The 17,609-nt window shown below is 41.1% G+C and overlaps 1 protein-coding gene across 1 annotated transcript in view; it reads right to left on the reverse strand.

The window, feature by feature from the left end:
* MUC6 (mucin 6, oligomeric mucus/gel-forming) overlaps nt 1–17,609 on the reverse strand; it is a 42,748-nt gene that overhangs the window by 4,240 nt on the left and 20,899 nt on the right. The window contains exons 9-18 of the mRNA XM_077321446.1: nt 17,399–17,508; nt 16,047–16,254; nt 14,075–14,197; nt 13,845–13,965; nt 12,414–12,552; nt 8,609–8,713; nt 6,801–6,873; nt 4,357–4,494; nt 2,689–2,850; nt 832–926 (exon numbers count right to left, since the gene is read on the reverse strand). Of these exons, the coding sequence (XP_077177561.1) occupies nt 832–926; nt 2,689–2,850; nt 4,357–4,494; nt 6,801–6,873; nt 8,609–8,713; nt 12,414–12,552; nt 13,845–13,965; nt 14,075–14,197; nt 16,047–16,254; nt 17,399–17,508 (1,274 nt within the window). The remainder of the gene's footprint in view (nt 1–831; nt 927–2,688; nt 2,851–4,356; nt 4,495–6,800; nt 6,874–8,608; nt 8,714–12,413; nt 12,553–13,844; nt 13,966–14,074; nt 14,198–16,046; nt 16,255–17,398; nt 17,509–17,609) is intronic.

Genomic DNA, 17,609 nt, shown 5'->3' on the forward strand with positions numbered 1-17,609 from the left:
AGCATTCAATGTTTTACTAGGAAATCATGAGCTACTTATAAGGGCTCCTGTTTATACATATGAAATTCAAGTTGGGACCTGGTTCTTTTGAAGGGAATGGCAACTTCAGAAGGTGACCTCCATGGCATCATGTCTCTGCTGACCTCCCTCCCCTTCCCAAATTCTATCCTCCCCCGGAAATACCCCAAATTTCTAGGAATTTCCCAATCTGTAATTGGCAACTCTGTCTCCCTCACAAGTCAAGGTGGGTAGCTGTGTCTGTCTGTCTGCAGCATCAGGAAAGAACAAGAGTCCTGTAGCACCTTAAAAGACTAACAATATTTGTGGCAGGGTATGAGCTTTCATGAATCACTGCTCATTTTTTCCAATATCTGAAGAAGTGCAAAATGACTCATGAAAGCTCATGCCCTGCCTCAATTTTTTTTTAAGTCTCTGGCAAATATTTGGGACTCTGAATGAGTTCAGGAACCGCACAAAATTATTTATGTAATCACAGCAGCATAGTAATGAGGTAGGTCTATTTTGGCTACAGCCAATTGTATTTTACCAGAAACTTCAATAAAATACTTATAATCCTTTCCTTTGTAGTCCGAGGCTGCTTAAACATGGTTCTCTGTGCATAGGGTTGCCTCTTTCCTCCCTTTTCAGATTGAGCTCATAATATGTGGCCTTTAACATGTATTTGATTAGTTTGACTGAATTTAATTTAGATTTGAAAGAGAAGAAAAAAATCACCGAGTTACACATTACGATTCATTCTGAACCATTCCAGGCACCCATAGAATCAAATATTTAGCTGGTTTGTGCTGGGTGGTTTCTTGTAATATCTACCTTATAAAATGGAGCAGGATTCACCACTGGATGACATTTCTCAAATAACGATCCCTTCTTAGTAAGAATGGAACAGTGGGTCTCTGCACACATTTCTAGACAAAAGACACAAAGATGTAATCCAACTTCCTTTATTTCTGAGCTAATCTTAAAATAGTCAAGATGAAGGCAAATTGGCAACAGTGGATTTCTGCACCCCTTAAAAATAGTGTCATGCCCACTGAATGAAAGCTGAATATTCTGACCCCTCCATATGACATCGCCCACATCCAGCATCTAGACAGCTGACTGATCACTACATCCTCCATTTTAAAGCACTTGTTCAGGAATCACATAAAGTGGATTCACCACCCTAAGAAGCATGATCCACCAGCAGATAACCAGCAAGAAAACCAGCAGAAGGAAAGTATGGAGGCTCAAACATACTATAGTCATCTGAATTGTTCCGCCTTCCCTCTCTATTGTTCCCAGGATTTTTTTTTTCTTTTTAAAAATGGTGACGTGCCTGGGGCAATGAATATGTGTGTAGGTGATGCCAGAAATAAAAGCATATTTTATTCAGTCTTGTGACACAAAACATTCTTTTCAAAAGTTCTCTTCCCCCAATATCAGGAACGATATTAATTTATCAAAGGACTTGTGATCCCACAAGGGGTGACATTCAAAAAGCACTATGCATCTATGATTCTATGCATAGGCATTGTAACAGATAAGTATGAATTAAAAAAAATTAGCGGGCATCGTGGGACCTTTAAACTGTGTTAAAATATGAAGTAAGGGGATTGGTTGCCTGAACTGATTGACAGGGCGAAGTGCGACATGTATAAGGCCCATTGCTCTTGTCTGCCTTTTCCATTAGCAGATGAGGAGAGTGAGACACGTGAAAAGACAGCAGAAAAAAGGCAAGACAGCAAAAAGGTGAGGAGGGCCTTGGAGGTGTAATGTAATTTAGCAATTTGCCATTCTGTGGGCAAAACACTATTTTTACTAATGTGCAGAAATTCCTTGGGTATTAGATTATTGTTACTTTTGAAGCCTATTTCCTGGCCTACTTCATTTATTTTCTTGACATTTATGACTAGGTTTGTCTCTTATTTGTTTGTTTGCTTGTTCGATTTATCACTTTTATGCTGCTTTTCGACCTGACTCAGTGTCCCCAAGGTGTCAAACTTTAAAACAAAACATTCAAATGTATCAGACATTTAAACACATTTAAAATACAAAGATATATTTAAAACAAATAAAAAAACACAAGAACACATAAAAATATACACAAGGCTAGTAAGAGTTAGTGAGATAAAGCCCCATCCAAAAGAGTTTTCATCTACTAGTGGAAGAGAACAATGGAAAAAGATAGATGGATTTCCCCGGGAAGGCGTTCCAAAGTTTTGATATGTGATAAAGAAGGTCCTCTTCCAGGTTGCCCTCTCATCTAGCATTTGACAGTGGAGAAACCAAAAGCAGGGTCTTCAAAGAGGTTGCTTGATAAAAGTCAACATGGATTTCTCAGGGGTAAGTTCTGCCAGACTAATCTTTTTTCTTTTTTTGATAGAATGACTAGCTCAGTGGATGCAGAAAATATGGTGGATATAACATACCTTGAGTTTAGTAAGGCCTTTCATAAGGTCCCCCATGACATTCTTGTGAAACTTTTAGTAAAAATAGGGATGGACAAGTTAACAATCAAATGGTTTTGTAATAGGCTGGCTGAGTCCAAAGGTTGGCTTCTAGTTTCATCCTGGTTCATCCTCATCTTGGAGGCGGGTGACCAGTGATGTTCCAAAGAGGAGCTAAACTATATAGTAATAATAATCACTCCAGAATAAGAGATCCAGTCAAGCAGATAATTTTACTTACTGTTCAATTGACTCATGGAACAAGGATCTGTATCTCTTTCTACGGCAGGGTGGCAATTCCCTGCTCTCCAAGAATCCACAAAAAGAGGTGCCGTTCCTTCAACAATATCCATGCTGGTCAAGAAGTCATCTGAAGTTTCTCCATTGTAGTTACCACACAATCCTGGTGACAAAGAAAAACATGGGAGGAAAGAAAGAATGAAGTCAATTCTTTGGTAACCCAATGTACCTCTCTACGTGATTATGACAAATGGGAATGTTCTAGTCCACCATGTTTCACTCTATTAAGGATTCTAAAACAAATGAGCTATGGGCTGATTATGGAATAAAAATAGATTTCACAGTCCTTTCCAGTCTCTGAAGTAGCCTCTGGTCAAATTCAGAGGCATCAAATATATCTCCAGCTCTAATTAGATAGTGTCAGAAGCCCACAGTTTATAGCAGGTTACCAATGACTGACTCCTGTACTGCAATAAAAATTTATATCAAGAAGTCTGTCTGAGTTTAGAGATGTTCCAATATAGATCAATTTATAGGGGCTTTCCGCACTCCTTCAAAATCGCACAATGGTTGCCAATTGAAAACGCTAATGATTTGCCGTTATGCACAACGTCGTTGACAATCTGCCACACACCTGAAACTGATCCGAAAAAAGCGCTTCCTTGTAGCGCTTTCAGGGAAATCCCCAAAAGTGGATTCACCCTCTGGAAAGTGCTACACTCCTGCAACCAATCTGCAACACTAGTGGGAAAGTTCTGTGCGTTACCATTGTTGTGGTTTCTACAAAGTCCCTCCCCCTGGCTCTCTCCTCTGATCTTCCAGCAAAGCGATCTCCATTTTTTTTCTCCGAACGAGCGGAGATCAACGCACCGGCGAGCCTCCATTTAGCCAGTGAGGCTTCCCCGGCTGCAGTCCCTCTCCAAAGCTGTTTACAGTCACTAAGCACAAACAACAGAGAAGCCCGTTTGCTGATGTATTTTCCCTTTATTTTTCACACTGTTTTCGGCCGAAAATCGCACCCGTGAGGGGGGGATTTTTTTTTTCACTTGGGGGGAGCGTGGCAACGGTGAAACGGCAGCTCAAACACACCTGCCAGCTGGATGGGTCTCTCCGTTGCAACGAATCAATGCATATTCGTTGCAACGTGTGTGTGTGTGTTTTTTTTAAACCCTTTCTTAAAGGGAAAGGGGCTGTTTGGGAGCATGCTAACGGCCGCCCATTGGCTGCTTGACGGCCAGGGGCGGGACGAGCTCGGCAATAGCGCTTCCTTTCTAGCGATTTTTGCCGAGACCGGAAGCCTGTGGGAAACGATAGAAATGCAACTGGATTCCACTACAAAGGCAGGTATGCGTAACGACAAATTCCACTATTTTAAATGGCGATTTTTTGTTCAGCAAACAATTTGCTACAAGGATCCCGGTGCGGAAAGCCCCACATTATTCTACACTACAATATCAATAATGTCATCTATCCTGCAATTTGTCAGCAAATCTTGCTGCGTGAGGTCTACCATATCTGAGGTCATGCTATATTGCATTTTATATGATATTTCTAAACTATATCTCAAGCACTCTTCGTCAGACTATCATCTTTTTATAAGTATTTGTGTACAAGGTCTCACTGCCATTAGTCACTGAAATGAAGAATTAGAGAGTATGGGAGTCAGTACCTTGGGTTTTGCCTTTGAACTGAAAGCCAACTTTAATATAAGCTTGTAACACCGGCAGAATTTGAATGATCAGATCCAGCCCAAATGTTGTGTGCATCTGAATATGAGTAGATGATTGTTTGAAGATAGTGATGTTCCCTGAAAAAAATGATAGAATTGAGAAACAGTGATTATGGCTTATCTAGTTACCTTATTATTTGTTTGTTTGTTTATTTATTTGATTTGATTATTTGGAGCTCGCCACTCCAAAAATGGCTCATGGTGGGTTACAACATAAGTAAAAACCCCAATAAAACTTCTTATATTCTCTTGTATGATTATTTGGCACTTTTATATCTAAGCTACCTTTCGCCCTGCAAGTGGGTTTATCAAATCATGTTTAAAACATATTAAACAATTTATATTTTAACATCTCTATTCATTTCACAACCCCCGTTGTCTTGTCCAATTGCTCTTCTCAGTCTCCATGCATTTCACAGGCATGGGGGGACATCAGCATGGAGATGGAACAGAAAGAGAGAAAAAGAGAGCTTCTCCACCCCAGTGTTACTGCACCAGGCTACACCCGGGTGTTTGCAATGGGACTGGGGGGCCCCACCTCTTACTGGGTTCAGATGGGGGAGCATTTTCCCTCCTGGATTCAGACTTTCCTGGATTTGTGCCTCCAGATGAGGCAGCTGGGGCAGAGAGATTCCACCGTGCTCTGTGGGGATGTGGGGTGTTTTGTTTCATTTTTAAGAAGGTAGGATTGTACTACAATGCAATCCTACTTTCTTTAAAATGAAACAAATGCCCCAAGTGGCTCCACAGTGCTGTGCAGTGCTACGAAGCCAACTAGGGCATTTTTTGTCCCTGGATGCCATAAGCAGGGTAGGAGCTGGGCCTGGAAGGCCTGACTCTTCCCCTTCCACACGGGCCTTCCCTGATATAGGCCTCATTGGCACCCAGGACAAAAAAGAGAACGTAGGGCAATGGAGGGCCTGAATCAGGTCAGGCTTGGGCCTGGGCTGGGCTGAATGTGGACATTAGCCCTGCAACTGGAAGAGTGCCAGTCCGGGCTGAATTCTTTGTGTGGAATTAATCAGAGAGACAGCATATAAAATGGATAAGGCAGGGGGAGGCCAATAGTTGTATCTCAGCTCTCCTGCCCTCAATCATAGGCTTGGTGGAAGAGTGCTGTTTTTTTAGCTCTGTCAGAGCTCATATCTGTATTGGCAACTCATTCCACCAGGCAGGAGGCAAGCTAAAGAGGCCGTGGCTCTGATCAAGGCTAGTCACACTTTCCTGGGGCCAGGGTTCATTAACAGAGTGTAGTGCACAAAGCTCTTCAGGGGACATACTGGGAGTGGCAGTCTGGCAGATATACAGTACCCAGATTGTTGGGGGCATTAAAAGTTAGCACCAATACCTTGAAATTGATCCAGAATTCTACTGGTAGCTGGTGGAGGGTGGGTTGAATATGAGCCCTCCAGGGGGGCCTTGTAAGAATTTGCGAAGCCACATTTTGTACCAGTAGTAACTTCTGGATCAAAACTAAGGGTACAGTAATCCAAACTGGAGGTGACCATCGCATGGATCACTGTGGCTAGGTCTTCTGGGCCAGATAGGGTACCAGTATCTTTGTCTAATGAAGATGGTAAAATGCCTGATATGCTACATTCATGACTTGAGCCTTCATAGAAAGGGAGGCATCAAAGATCACCCCCAGGTTCCTGACAGAGCATGAAGTTGTTACTTGCACTCCATCAAGGCAGGGGAGGCATGCAAGAAACTTGAATTGTTTATTTATTTAGGATAGAAACTCTATGGCACATCAGAATCTTATTCAAAGTGGTTTATAATTAAAATCACCACAGTATAAAAAACAAGCCACTAAAAACAGCTGTTAGTCATAAGCAGCTACAAAATTATGCATAAACCAGAAGCCAACCATACCCCCCCCCCCCACTATACTCCCTAATTCAGATCCGGGCTAAGAAAATGTGCTTTGGCTAGGTACCTAAAAGAAAGTAAAATAAATATCAGGGATCTTTAAGGGGGAGGGCTTTCCAAAGATGAGATGCCATCATAGAAAATGCCCTGTCTTCTAGATGTAACCCACCTCATCTCTGAAAATGAGGGCATAAAGAGCAGTGTACTTCAGAAGTACATCTTAACTATTGGGTTGCATAGTACCACAGGGGACTGCCTTTCAGGTATCCTGGCTCCAAGTCCCAAGCAATCTTGAATGTTTGCTCTGAATAGATTCAACTAATTCCTTATATATGATCAGGTTTTTGCTATTATGACAAGAGAGTTGGTTGATTATTTATGTATATTTGAATATAAATCCAGCTGTATGGGGTAGGTAACATAACATCTTTTAAAACAGAGTAACTTAAATAACATTGACTGACTTGTCTATTTAATAAATGCATATTCTATATTCTCTATTCTTATTTTACCTGACTGATAAGGCAGCCATTTTAGTTCATCCTCATTAGCTAAGATCAGATTTGGGGAAATCACAATTTTGTCCTATCAAAAAGAAAACACAGAATTCCGGTGGGCAAGTCTGGTTAATGGATAAATGGCAAAGCTAAGCTAAATACTAACTTTTAAACTAAGATGAATACAAAATTCACATTAAAAACATGTAATGTAAGCATGCAAAAAGATATGGCATTTTGGGTATTGTAGAAATGTAAGAGAAGAAGTGAGCAGGTCCTGTCTCTGATGTAAGACATTAAAATGTATGCTATCACAATTTTTGTAGTTAAAAAACTAACACACTCCTTTGGTGTCCTGTTGCCCAGAAAATGAGATTATTCTACATTTAATGATATTGTGCAAGAGCATGCATTTCATTGATGCCATTGCCTAGGAAAGTGATGGCAACAGATTCCAGGAGTCATTTCCATGATATGGAAGTAGCTAATATATCCAATTATTCCTCTTTGTTTGTGCTGGATATAGAGTTGACATGTTAAGACTGGAAACCAACATGGGGGCTGGGACATGTGGGGCAGCTGTTGGGTATGGTGTGATGTCACTTCCAGAAAAATCCCAAAAGTGACTTTAGTTCTCCCTAGGCATTGCTAGAAAATCTATGATTTTACCATAAGAATTTCAAGAATTTCTTAAAGAGTTATGACATCCTTTCTAGGTATCCACCAGAAGAAACGTCACACTATAGATCTACATTTTTTATCCTGCCTCTACTTAGATCAGTGGTGGGAAATGGGAGCTGGGAGTTAGGGATGCCCCACCTCATCAGGAGACAGGCAACATGGCACCAGGAGAGCCAGATTGGTGTAGTGGTTAGGAGAGCCAACTTCTAAACTGGCAAGCCGGGTTTGATTCCCTGCTCCCCCATATGCAGCCAGCTGGGTGACCTCGGGCTTGCCACAGCACTGTTCTGACCGAGCAGTGATATCAGGGTTCTCTCAGACTCACCCACCTCAAAGGGTGTCTGTTGTGGGGAGAGGAAAGGGAAGGGGATTGTAAGTCGCTTTGAGACTCCTCCTGGTATGTGGTGGGTTCTCCATCTTTGGAAATTTTTAAACAGAGGCTAGATAGCCATCTGACGGAAAGGCTGATTCTGTGAAGGCTTTAAGGGGTGGCAGGTTACACTGGATGAACGATAGGGTTGTGAGTGTCCTGAATAGTGCAGGGGGTTGGACTAGATCAGTGGTCCCCAACCTTTTTATCACCGGGGACCACTCAACGCTTGACAATTTTACTGAGGCCCGGTGGGGGGGGTAGTTTACTCCTCTGCTCTCCACCACTGCCCTAATGCTCTCTTATCGCTATGGTAATATTTAAACATCCCTTCAAAATAAGATACAGACATGCCAAAACAATGAACATAAGGAACATTTCATTTTCTTGGAAATTTTAACTCATGACAATGACAAATCAACGGGAACCCTGAGCTTGTTTCTCTGCAACAAGATAGTCCCATCTGGGAGTGATGGGAGACAAAGACACCCAAAGTGTGTTGTAAAGGGCCGGGGGGGGGGGAGAGAAGGCATCCTTCGCGGCCCACCTCCAATTAGTCGATGGACCACATGTGGTCTGCGGCCCACAGGTTGGGGATCGCTAGACTAGACAACCCATGAGATGCCTTCCAACTCTATTATTCTATGATTCTTCTTCCATGCTCATAATCCCTTGTACAGGTGAAAGTTGAGAGTAAATGTAACTAACTGCTGGACTGTGTCTGTTCTCTTCTGTTATTTTCCTACCAATATTTAATGGAATGAGCACTTACTTGTGAAGAGATGTAAACAATAGCACTCAGCGATGTCTCAGAACTGGAATATCCAGATTTTTTATATATAGCCATCAAGGTTCCATTGTGTGGCAACATTGGGCTCTGGAAGTGGGGGGGAAAGCAAAACAAATCTTATGGGAAGGAAAAGAAACGTCTTTTACATCCCTTTTTCATCACTGTGTATCAAATGTTTGGGTTTCATTAAGACTTTTCACCGAGGTGTCAGACAAGTATATCTCTGTGATGCATGTCACTTGTGTTCAGTTGAAAATGTAATGTGTGAAGTGGTCCATAATATTATATTTTTGCCTGTGAAAAATTCTTGACAATGTTTACTGCTGCTGATTTGTGAGCTAATTATACTGTTGTTGTACAATATAGATGCAAATTTTTGATCCCACCTTCATTCCATTTTAACTTCCCAGTAACTCTGAAATAGATTAGGCTAAGAGAGAGTGATTCCATCAAAGTCACCCAGTAAGATTCCAGGATGGGAATTTGAACCCAGGTTTCCCATATTCTAATCCAGCCATGCACACCTGAGCATGTCGGTCCCAAGCCCAGGTAAATGAGGAGAGTTAAGGAAAGACCTGGAAAGCTACCTTGTAAAAAGAAATTGTCAAGAAAATCCTATGGTACAGCTCTCAAACAATTTTGATATGGTGCCCAATGGTAAGCCCCTCAGGCTAGAATGTACCCATCAAGTGACTGAATAGGAGCAAGGATCTACATCAAGTAGCCCTGGATTTTATGAGGTGCCTGGGGCAAATCTAGCAGGAACCTCATGTGCTGATGCTGCCAATGGTGAAAGTATCAACGCTCTCTGGACCTGTTTGCACCATTGCACTGTTATAATTGTCAGTTATTAATACTATTGCTACAGTTATTTATATGCTATGGATTGTTTCATGTATTGTTTAAACATTTTCTGCAAAGCGCCCTGAGCCTTCGGGGAGGGCGATATATAAATGTAATAAATAAATAAATAAGGTCTGCACTTTACAAAGGTCTGCACTTTACAACGATACACCAAATAGCAACTTGGAATGTTAGAGGATTGACTCAGGGAAAATGGGAAACTGTTAAAAGAGAAATGGTCAGACTGAACATTGACCTCCTTGGCATCAGTGAATTATGATGGTTTCATTCAGTCAGGGGATTTTACCATTTACTATTCAGGACACAACTCCATAAGAAGGAACAGCATGGCTTTCATTGCAAGGGCATTTTTTTTCTCAAGCAGTGGAAATTTTTTCAATGATCAATGATTGAATCATGACAATTTTAATTTATGCCAAGCCAATAAATATCACATCTGTCCAGGTATACACTCCGACAACTGATATAACAGAGGTGAAAACTGAAGACTTCTTTAACAGGGTTAAGGAAGTTTGATGTAAATAAAATTCTACTCATATATGCAGTGGAGGTGAAAAATAAATTTCAACTATTGGAAGCAACAGAGAAAATGCCTGATGAACTGGGGCAGGAAGTTCAATCAACTGTTGTTGAAACAGCAGTTAAACACATACCACACAAGAAGCCAGAAAAAAAGATCAAAATGGCTCTCAGATGAAACTATAAGAATAGCTGAATGTAGAAAAGCAGCAAAAGCTGCAGACAAATGGAAGGAAGCAAGAATATTAAATATGGATTTTCAAAGCAGCAAGAATAGACAGTGAAGCTTACTAGAATCAGAAATGCAAGCAGTTAGAAGAAGTTTACAAAAAGGGACACACGAGAAATGCTTTCTCACAAGTTGATTTCAAATGCCATTGGCTGCTTGCAAAAGCATTATCAAAGATAAACATGGGAAGGAACTGACCAACGGAGCATCAGGTGGCAGGAATACACAGAAGAACTGTACACATGGAGAACAGACATACGCTCAAAATGAAAAAGAAATAGAAATAGAACTTGAACCAGCCATTCTTGAGGAGGTTGAATGAGCCTTGAATCAATTGCCAAATAACAAGTTCCCAGGCATTGACTGTGGAACTGCTGAGATGTGTACCAATCCAAACTGTTAAAGCTTTGTGCCAGAAAATCTGGGAAACTAATAACTGGCCAGGGGAATAGAAATGATCTGTGTTCATCCCACTACCAGTACTTTCAGTATTCAGTTTATTGATTGGCCATAGGCCATTTCAATCAAATGTAAAATGCACACAATCAAGATTGGAAGATAAAACACATGGAATCATCCCACTACCAAAAAAAGAGTGACTCAAAAAATTGTTCCCATTACCATATAACAGGCCTCATTTCTCATGCTAGTAAAATCCTGCTTAAAATCATACAACAACGCATAGCAACAACCATTGAAAGAGAATTACCAGATGTTCAAGCTGGCTTTTGATGGAGGTGTCACTCTTGTGATCACATAGCAAACCACTGGATTTTGGAAAAGTCACAGGAATATCAAAAGGACATCTACATCTGCTTTATTGACTACTAACCACTGCAAAAACAGATATGTCACAATAACAATTGATGGTGAAATTCTATCTAAACATCCAGAAGAAGTTCCTGACAGTTAGAGCAGTTTCTCAGTGGAACAGTCTTCCTTGGGAGGTGGTGGGTTCTCCATCTTTAGACATTTTTAAACAGAGGCTGGATAGCCATCTGATGGAGAGGCTGATTCTATGGAGGCTTAAGGGGGTGGCAGGTTACAGTGGATGAGCGATAGGGATTTGAGTGTCCTGCATAGTGCAGGGGGTTGGACTAAATGACACATGAAGTTCCTTCCAACTCTATTATTCTATGATTCTATGATTCTAAGAGATCAAATGCGTTCAAGAATTCATTTTTTAAAATCACAAATTGAAGTGAGTAGCGATTGCAATATGGAAATAAAATGTTGAATTGCTCTGGGTCACTCAGCCTGATTACCAAATGTAGATTAGTTAGATCTATCACATTTCCAATAGCCAGTTATGCCTGTCAGTGTTGGATGATGAAAAAATTGGACAAGAGAAGAATTTATTCATTTGAACATTGGTGTTGAAGTAGGCTTCTGCAGGTTCCATAGACAGCAAAAATCACAAACAAGGAAATACTACAGTGCATAAGGTCCGATATATTATTCGTAGGCAAAATCATGAAACTCCAGCTCACTTCCTTCGGTTTTATCATGCAATCCAACTAAATGGAGAAAGCAATTATGCTAGGATTGGTCAGTGGAAAAAGGAAGCCAGGTCAGCAAAGAGCATGGTGATTGGACGTCATCTACATCTATGGTGGTTGGATGCGAACAGAGTAGACACTGGCCAGAACACTGAATGGCTGAGGGAGGTGGTGCAGGATCAGGGATTGTGGCAACAGCTGAGCCATGGGATTGCCAACTGAATGGCTGACAACAACAACAATTCCCATATTCTAGCTGGGTACTCTAATCACTACTCCACACTAGCTCTCAATGAACAGGTATGTGCATTTTTGATCCAATACTCCAAATTCTAAAAGCCAGAAACCCAATTGATGTCCATTTGTATAAACTAATTCAGAAAGGTAAAACATTCATGGATCTTTAGGGAACAGTACATATAGGAAGAGGAAAACATAACAACATCTAAGAGAGAAAGAAATTCAGAATGTAAATTATCTATCTCCCAGCTCCCCAACAATCCTTTTAATTTCTAGTCATCTGCATATGCTATATGAAGAATATAGTGCTAGAAGTTATGATTTTGTGATTCCACTATTTGGATATAGATATAAAGTATAAATATTGACCATTGTTGGCGTTCAGAAAGTCCCTTTTATAAACCCGTGGAAACTATTCTTTTGTCAAGTAGATTACCTTCATAAGAATGTAGGTGCAAACTCCATGAAAACGGTACGGCCTAGAGTCAAAAGTGGTGACAAATGAACCTCCTTCCAAGGAACATGTGCCTGGGCACGGTAGTTCTCTGCAGTTCCACTGGCCCATCTCACATTTACTAGGGGAAAATAAGTATCAGTTTATATCAGCTGTTAATCTGAATATATTTTAAAGCTCATAACTTTGCATTCAAGTGCATGAGGGCAATATACTTCTATCTCCTACTTTTAGCAATGGCTGGCTACCTTCTTGACCTGTGCCTCCATGGTTAATGAGGCATTAATGGTCACACCCAAATTCCTGGCATGAGTTGCAGTCATAAGTTGCATCCCCACCAGGGTACTTCCTGGCCCATCCCCCTGCCTCCCAGCCACAGGACCTCCGTCTTGGAGGGGTTGAGTTTCAGATGACTTTGCTCAAGCCATTCAGTCACTCCTTCCAAACATCTGGCAAATGGTTCTGTGGGGGGAGTCTGGGCGGCTGTCCATGAGGAGTAAGAGCTGTCATCTGCATATGGATGACAGCTCAGCCCAAAACTGTGCATCAGCTGAGCCAGAGGGTGCATAAATTTGTTGAATAATATGGAGGAAAGAACCATGCCCTGGGGGACCCCACATGGGAGTTGGTAGGTGTGCAACAACTCCTCCCCCACAGCAACCCTCTGGGTCTGGTTATGGAGAAAGGAGCACATCCAGCTAAAACCTGTGCCCCGTTTCCCTGTCCTGGCGAGGTGGTGGGCCAGCAGTTCATGGTTGACCACATAAAAGCAGCCGACAGATCTAAGAGATCTCTAGCACCATTGTGTCCTATTTCAATGCTGACTAAGATAATTTAAAAAATCAGTCGGAAATACTGATTGTAAGTTTATGCCAGTCCTGTCAGATTCACGTATAGGAGCCCATTTCTTTTACTGCTGGATCTTCTTCAGAAGTCTCACAGCCACCCTCTATTCTCTAGCATTTTGGATGGCCTGTCAGCACCCGCTGGAATATCATTGCCCCAACTGGAAAGAAAACTCCTATATTCTGAACGTTTCAGTCCAAAAGTCTTCTGATGTGCAGTTTGAAAATGCAGATACACAATGTGGCTATATGATAAATAGGCCCATGATGGTTTAGTAGCATTTTCAATTTTCCAGCTCATTCTAGCAAAGAAACATAAAGTGCCAATGGAAGAGTTTTCATGTTGACTGGCAGTAGCTTATCATACAGTGGCCCACTTCACCTGGAGTATACTACCTCCTTGTAACAGAATGTTAATCTCACCCTGTAGAAAATAAGGCGCTAAGAAAAATTACAAGGATTTTAATGATGACTTTGCAGGTTAAGGGATATTGCTGCTAGGTTTGCCAACTGTTTTGATGACCAGTTCCTTCTAATCCTCCTTTAATCTTTATCTCTCAGTGCTCACCAGGTTCTACATGGTGCTGTCATGACATCACCAGGATCATATTTTTCACCATTCAATGTGCATGGGCACTGCTTGATAGGAACGCATGTTCGGTTTCTTGAAATGTCATCTAGAACAGTGCCTGTCACATGAGGAAAACAGAAAAAAAGCAAAGCAAAGGCCAGTATTTAAATTGCTCCTGAATGCACAGAGTATAGCAAACTGATCATGTTTTTGTTATGTTCCCTTACCTTCTGGACAGAAACAGCCATATGTACAGTAGCTGGCACAACTGTGTTCTGGGTTGGAACATGTTTTAAGACAGGGAGAACCACACTCTCTGTAGATTTGGTTAGCTGGACATCTTTTTAGAGCTGCAATAGACATTGGGTTGGAGAGCTTGTTGAATGTTATTTGTAAAAAATGGACACTAACTTTGAGATGAGTCTATATCACATTTTAAATATTAATTGTATCAATGATATAACATTACACATGTTTTCCATATTAGTTTTCTAGTCATTTAAGAACTTGTGTTCCCTATATCCAGTTAAATATGGCTATAGATACCTTCACAATTAAATATCACTTATAAATTTATGGCAAGTTAAAAATTACTCCCTAAGGAGAATATTTCATGAAGGGGGTAACTTATCCCAAACAAGTTTCCAATATTTCAATATTCATCCAACTCAAAGTTGTAGTATAAACTCTACTGATATAACATTGGCCTTCAGTTCACAGGTATAGGAAAGCTTTGTCAAGAGACCACTCCCCAACAAATGACAACAAAATTGTAAAGAGCCTAAATTTGCCTGTACATCATATTCCAAGTAAATTGGATCAAGGACCTCCAATCTTTCCTATGGAAAAATCCCATGCTTTCTAGAGGGCAAAGAACTCAATACACCACAACAAAAAACACTGACAAAAAGCTTCCCAAATGCACACAGAACCAATGTCAAACCAGAGAATCCCAGAAGAACTGTGGGACACTATGGCCCATTATGCACGGCCGCCGAAACGGCGATTTCGGGTCACATGGAAAACGCGGAGGGGGAAAACGCGACGCACACCGGTTATGCACGGGGCGGGGCGCAACAGCGGCAAAACTCAGAGTAACCGATTATGCACGCGGCGATCCGGGCGGTGCTTCTGGTTGCGCCCCGGTCAACCGGAAGCTGCGCTTTGTTTCGCGTTTCACTGATGCGGCTTTTTTGGCGGCATGCACCGAAGCTGCGGCTGGTTGCAGCTGGCACCGTGCATTATCGGTGATTTTAGTCGCCGCCATTCCACCCCGAATATGCGTTATTCCCCCTGTGCATAATGGGTCTATGGCAAGCTCAGAACTACCAATGTATATCTGAGGAAGTGTGCCCATATCTTGAATAAAACTTTGAATAAAACTTTGTTGGTCTTACAGGTTACACTGGACTCTAAATTTGTTCATGGTGATAGTAGTTCATGGCCATCTGGGGAGTCATAGTTTGGTCATCTCTATCCTAGACCCACATTCTTCTCATTGCTCTCCATTTTGATTGCACTACACTTCTTCCCTTCATTGTATGGTTTAATGTAGAATACCTGCTTTGATTGCAGTCAGTCCTCAGAATCTCCAGTTAACAGCAGGTGAACTGAAAGACCTCTGGAGCTGCCAGGCAGATGATAGGCAATACCTGCCCTAACAGACCAGTGGTTTGGCTCAGTATAAGGCAGCTTCATGAGTTGAAGAGAGAGCCAGTTTGGTGTAGCGGTTAGGAGTGCGGACTTCTAATCTGGCAAGCTGGGTTTAATTCCGTACTCCTCCTCCACATGCAGCCAGCTGGGTGACCTTGGGCTCACCACAGCACTGATAAAGCTGTTCTGACCAAGCAGTAATATCAGGGCTCTCTCAGTCCCACCTACCTCACAGGGTGTCTGTTGTGGGGAGAGGAATGGGAAGGCGACTGTAAGCCGCTTTGAGCCTCCTTCGGGTAGAGAAAAGTGACATATAACAACCAACTCTTCTTCTTAATAGGGAACATACTTTCCTCACCCCCTCATTAGTTTCTATGATTGATTACATTTCCCATATTTTAATACACTATATGACAATAGATTGCTATACATAATACAAACAATCTGTTGCAACTTTGCAATATTAAATGTATGCTTTTATTTTGTTCACTGTGTAGTAATTGAAGCTCAACAATATATAGTCTAGATTAGAACATTGCAACTTACAGCAGAAGTCACTGCTTCTCCAGTCAAATACTCTCTGATGGGACATGGAACACTGTCTGGAGTATTCCGAAAGGGTAGCACAAGTACAATTTCTTTGCCCTGGATTTCTGCAGTGTTGCATATCAAGTTGGCAACGGATGACAAACCCTTTCCTTGAGATATTGCATGATGAAGATACATTGTTTAGAAGGTGGGCGCAGATTCTGGCCTAGAAAATAAAGGAAGGCTGTTTAAGTTCACCTGGTACAGTTTGGAATAGTTTGTGTTTATGCCACACTAAACTACACTGATAACTTCTCACTAGCACAGTGATCTCCTTAGCTCCCCCTATGGAATACAAATAAAATCCCAAGTAGGCTGCCAAGCAATGTTTTTCCCTTACCAATGCCTCTTTATGTCTGGGTGTCAGGATGACATCTATGGAAGTAGTGGTATTACTCTCTAACTAATTTCACACTGACAGGGCAGGGTCAATCTTGAATTCAATCTAGCAATCCTATCCCTCCCATCTTAAATTTACTGTCCTTCAGCCAAGTTGGCATGAAAACAGCTGGAAAGCAGGAGTGTATAAACATACAAATATTTTCATTTCTTTTTATTTTCATCTGCAATCAGGAAGACCATTTTTGTTTCACCTATTATCTTTGGCATTTTCCTGTTTCTGTTTGTTGGTTTGCTGTTTGTTGGTTTACAGAATTTTTGCCATTTTATGTTATACTACAGTTTTATACCATTTTGTGTTGCGTGCCAACATACATGTGGTCAACAGTTTTAACTGCCATAATTGCTGTATTTCTATAGGATTTTCTTTCATTGATGAAGGAAAGAGGATGACGTCAGTTTTGTCGTAAATGTGGAAAAACTGGAAATGGAAGTTGAACTTTTAAAATAAACCAGAGTTACCACAAAATTCCATAAACACCCCACAGGGAAGTTATGTTTTTGCCATCCTCTCCCTCACTCCTCTCAAAAAAATGGAGACCAGGGTTTCTGGGGATTCCTTGTTCAGGTGTCCATAAAATCAGACCCCTTCTCATAAAACTTGGAGGGTGTTTAGGGGGCGGGGGGAGGTATGCTACAATTTTTATTCAGCTGTTCCAATCCCTGGAAAGAGTCCAGATTCCCTCCATGGGAAACAGTGGAAACTAGGATGGTTGGGAATAGGGGGCATGCACAACAAAAAATATTATTTTTTTTATTATCCAGATTTATATTACTGTAGACTTTTAAAAATATTACAGAGTTATTAGATTGTGAACCTACTGTAAGCTGCAGTCAGCTTGTGGGATAAAGTATAATGTAACTGAAATAAACAGATAAATTCTATATACAATTTAAAAAATAGTACATACATATTTCTTGTGAGGAACATTAGAAACTGTCATCTGCTCAAATGGGCAGATCTCAGTAGGATCATCCATTTTTTGCAAGGCAGCATATTTGTATGGATCCAGTAGTTTTCCTATTAATTGAGGTATAAATTAAATTGAGCTTGTTAATAAAGAACACTACTAAATTGCAAGCCTTTACAATCTGACTGTTGGGTCACAGGGTTGACCAAGG

Source organism: Paroedura picta, chromosome 2 (genome assembly GCF_049243985.1).
Source record: "Paroedura picta isolate Pp20150507F chromosome 2, Ppicta_v3.0, whole genome shotgun sequence".
In the NCBI taxonomy this organism is placed as follows: domain Eukaryota; kingdom Metazoa; phylum Chordata; class Lepidosauria; order Squamata; family Gekkonidae; genus Paroedura; species Paroedura picta.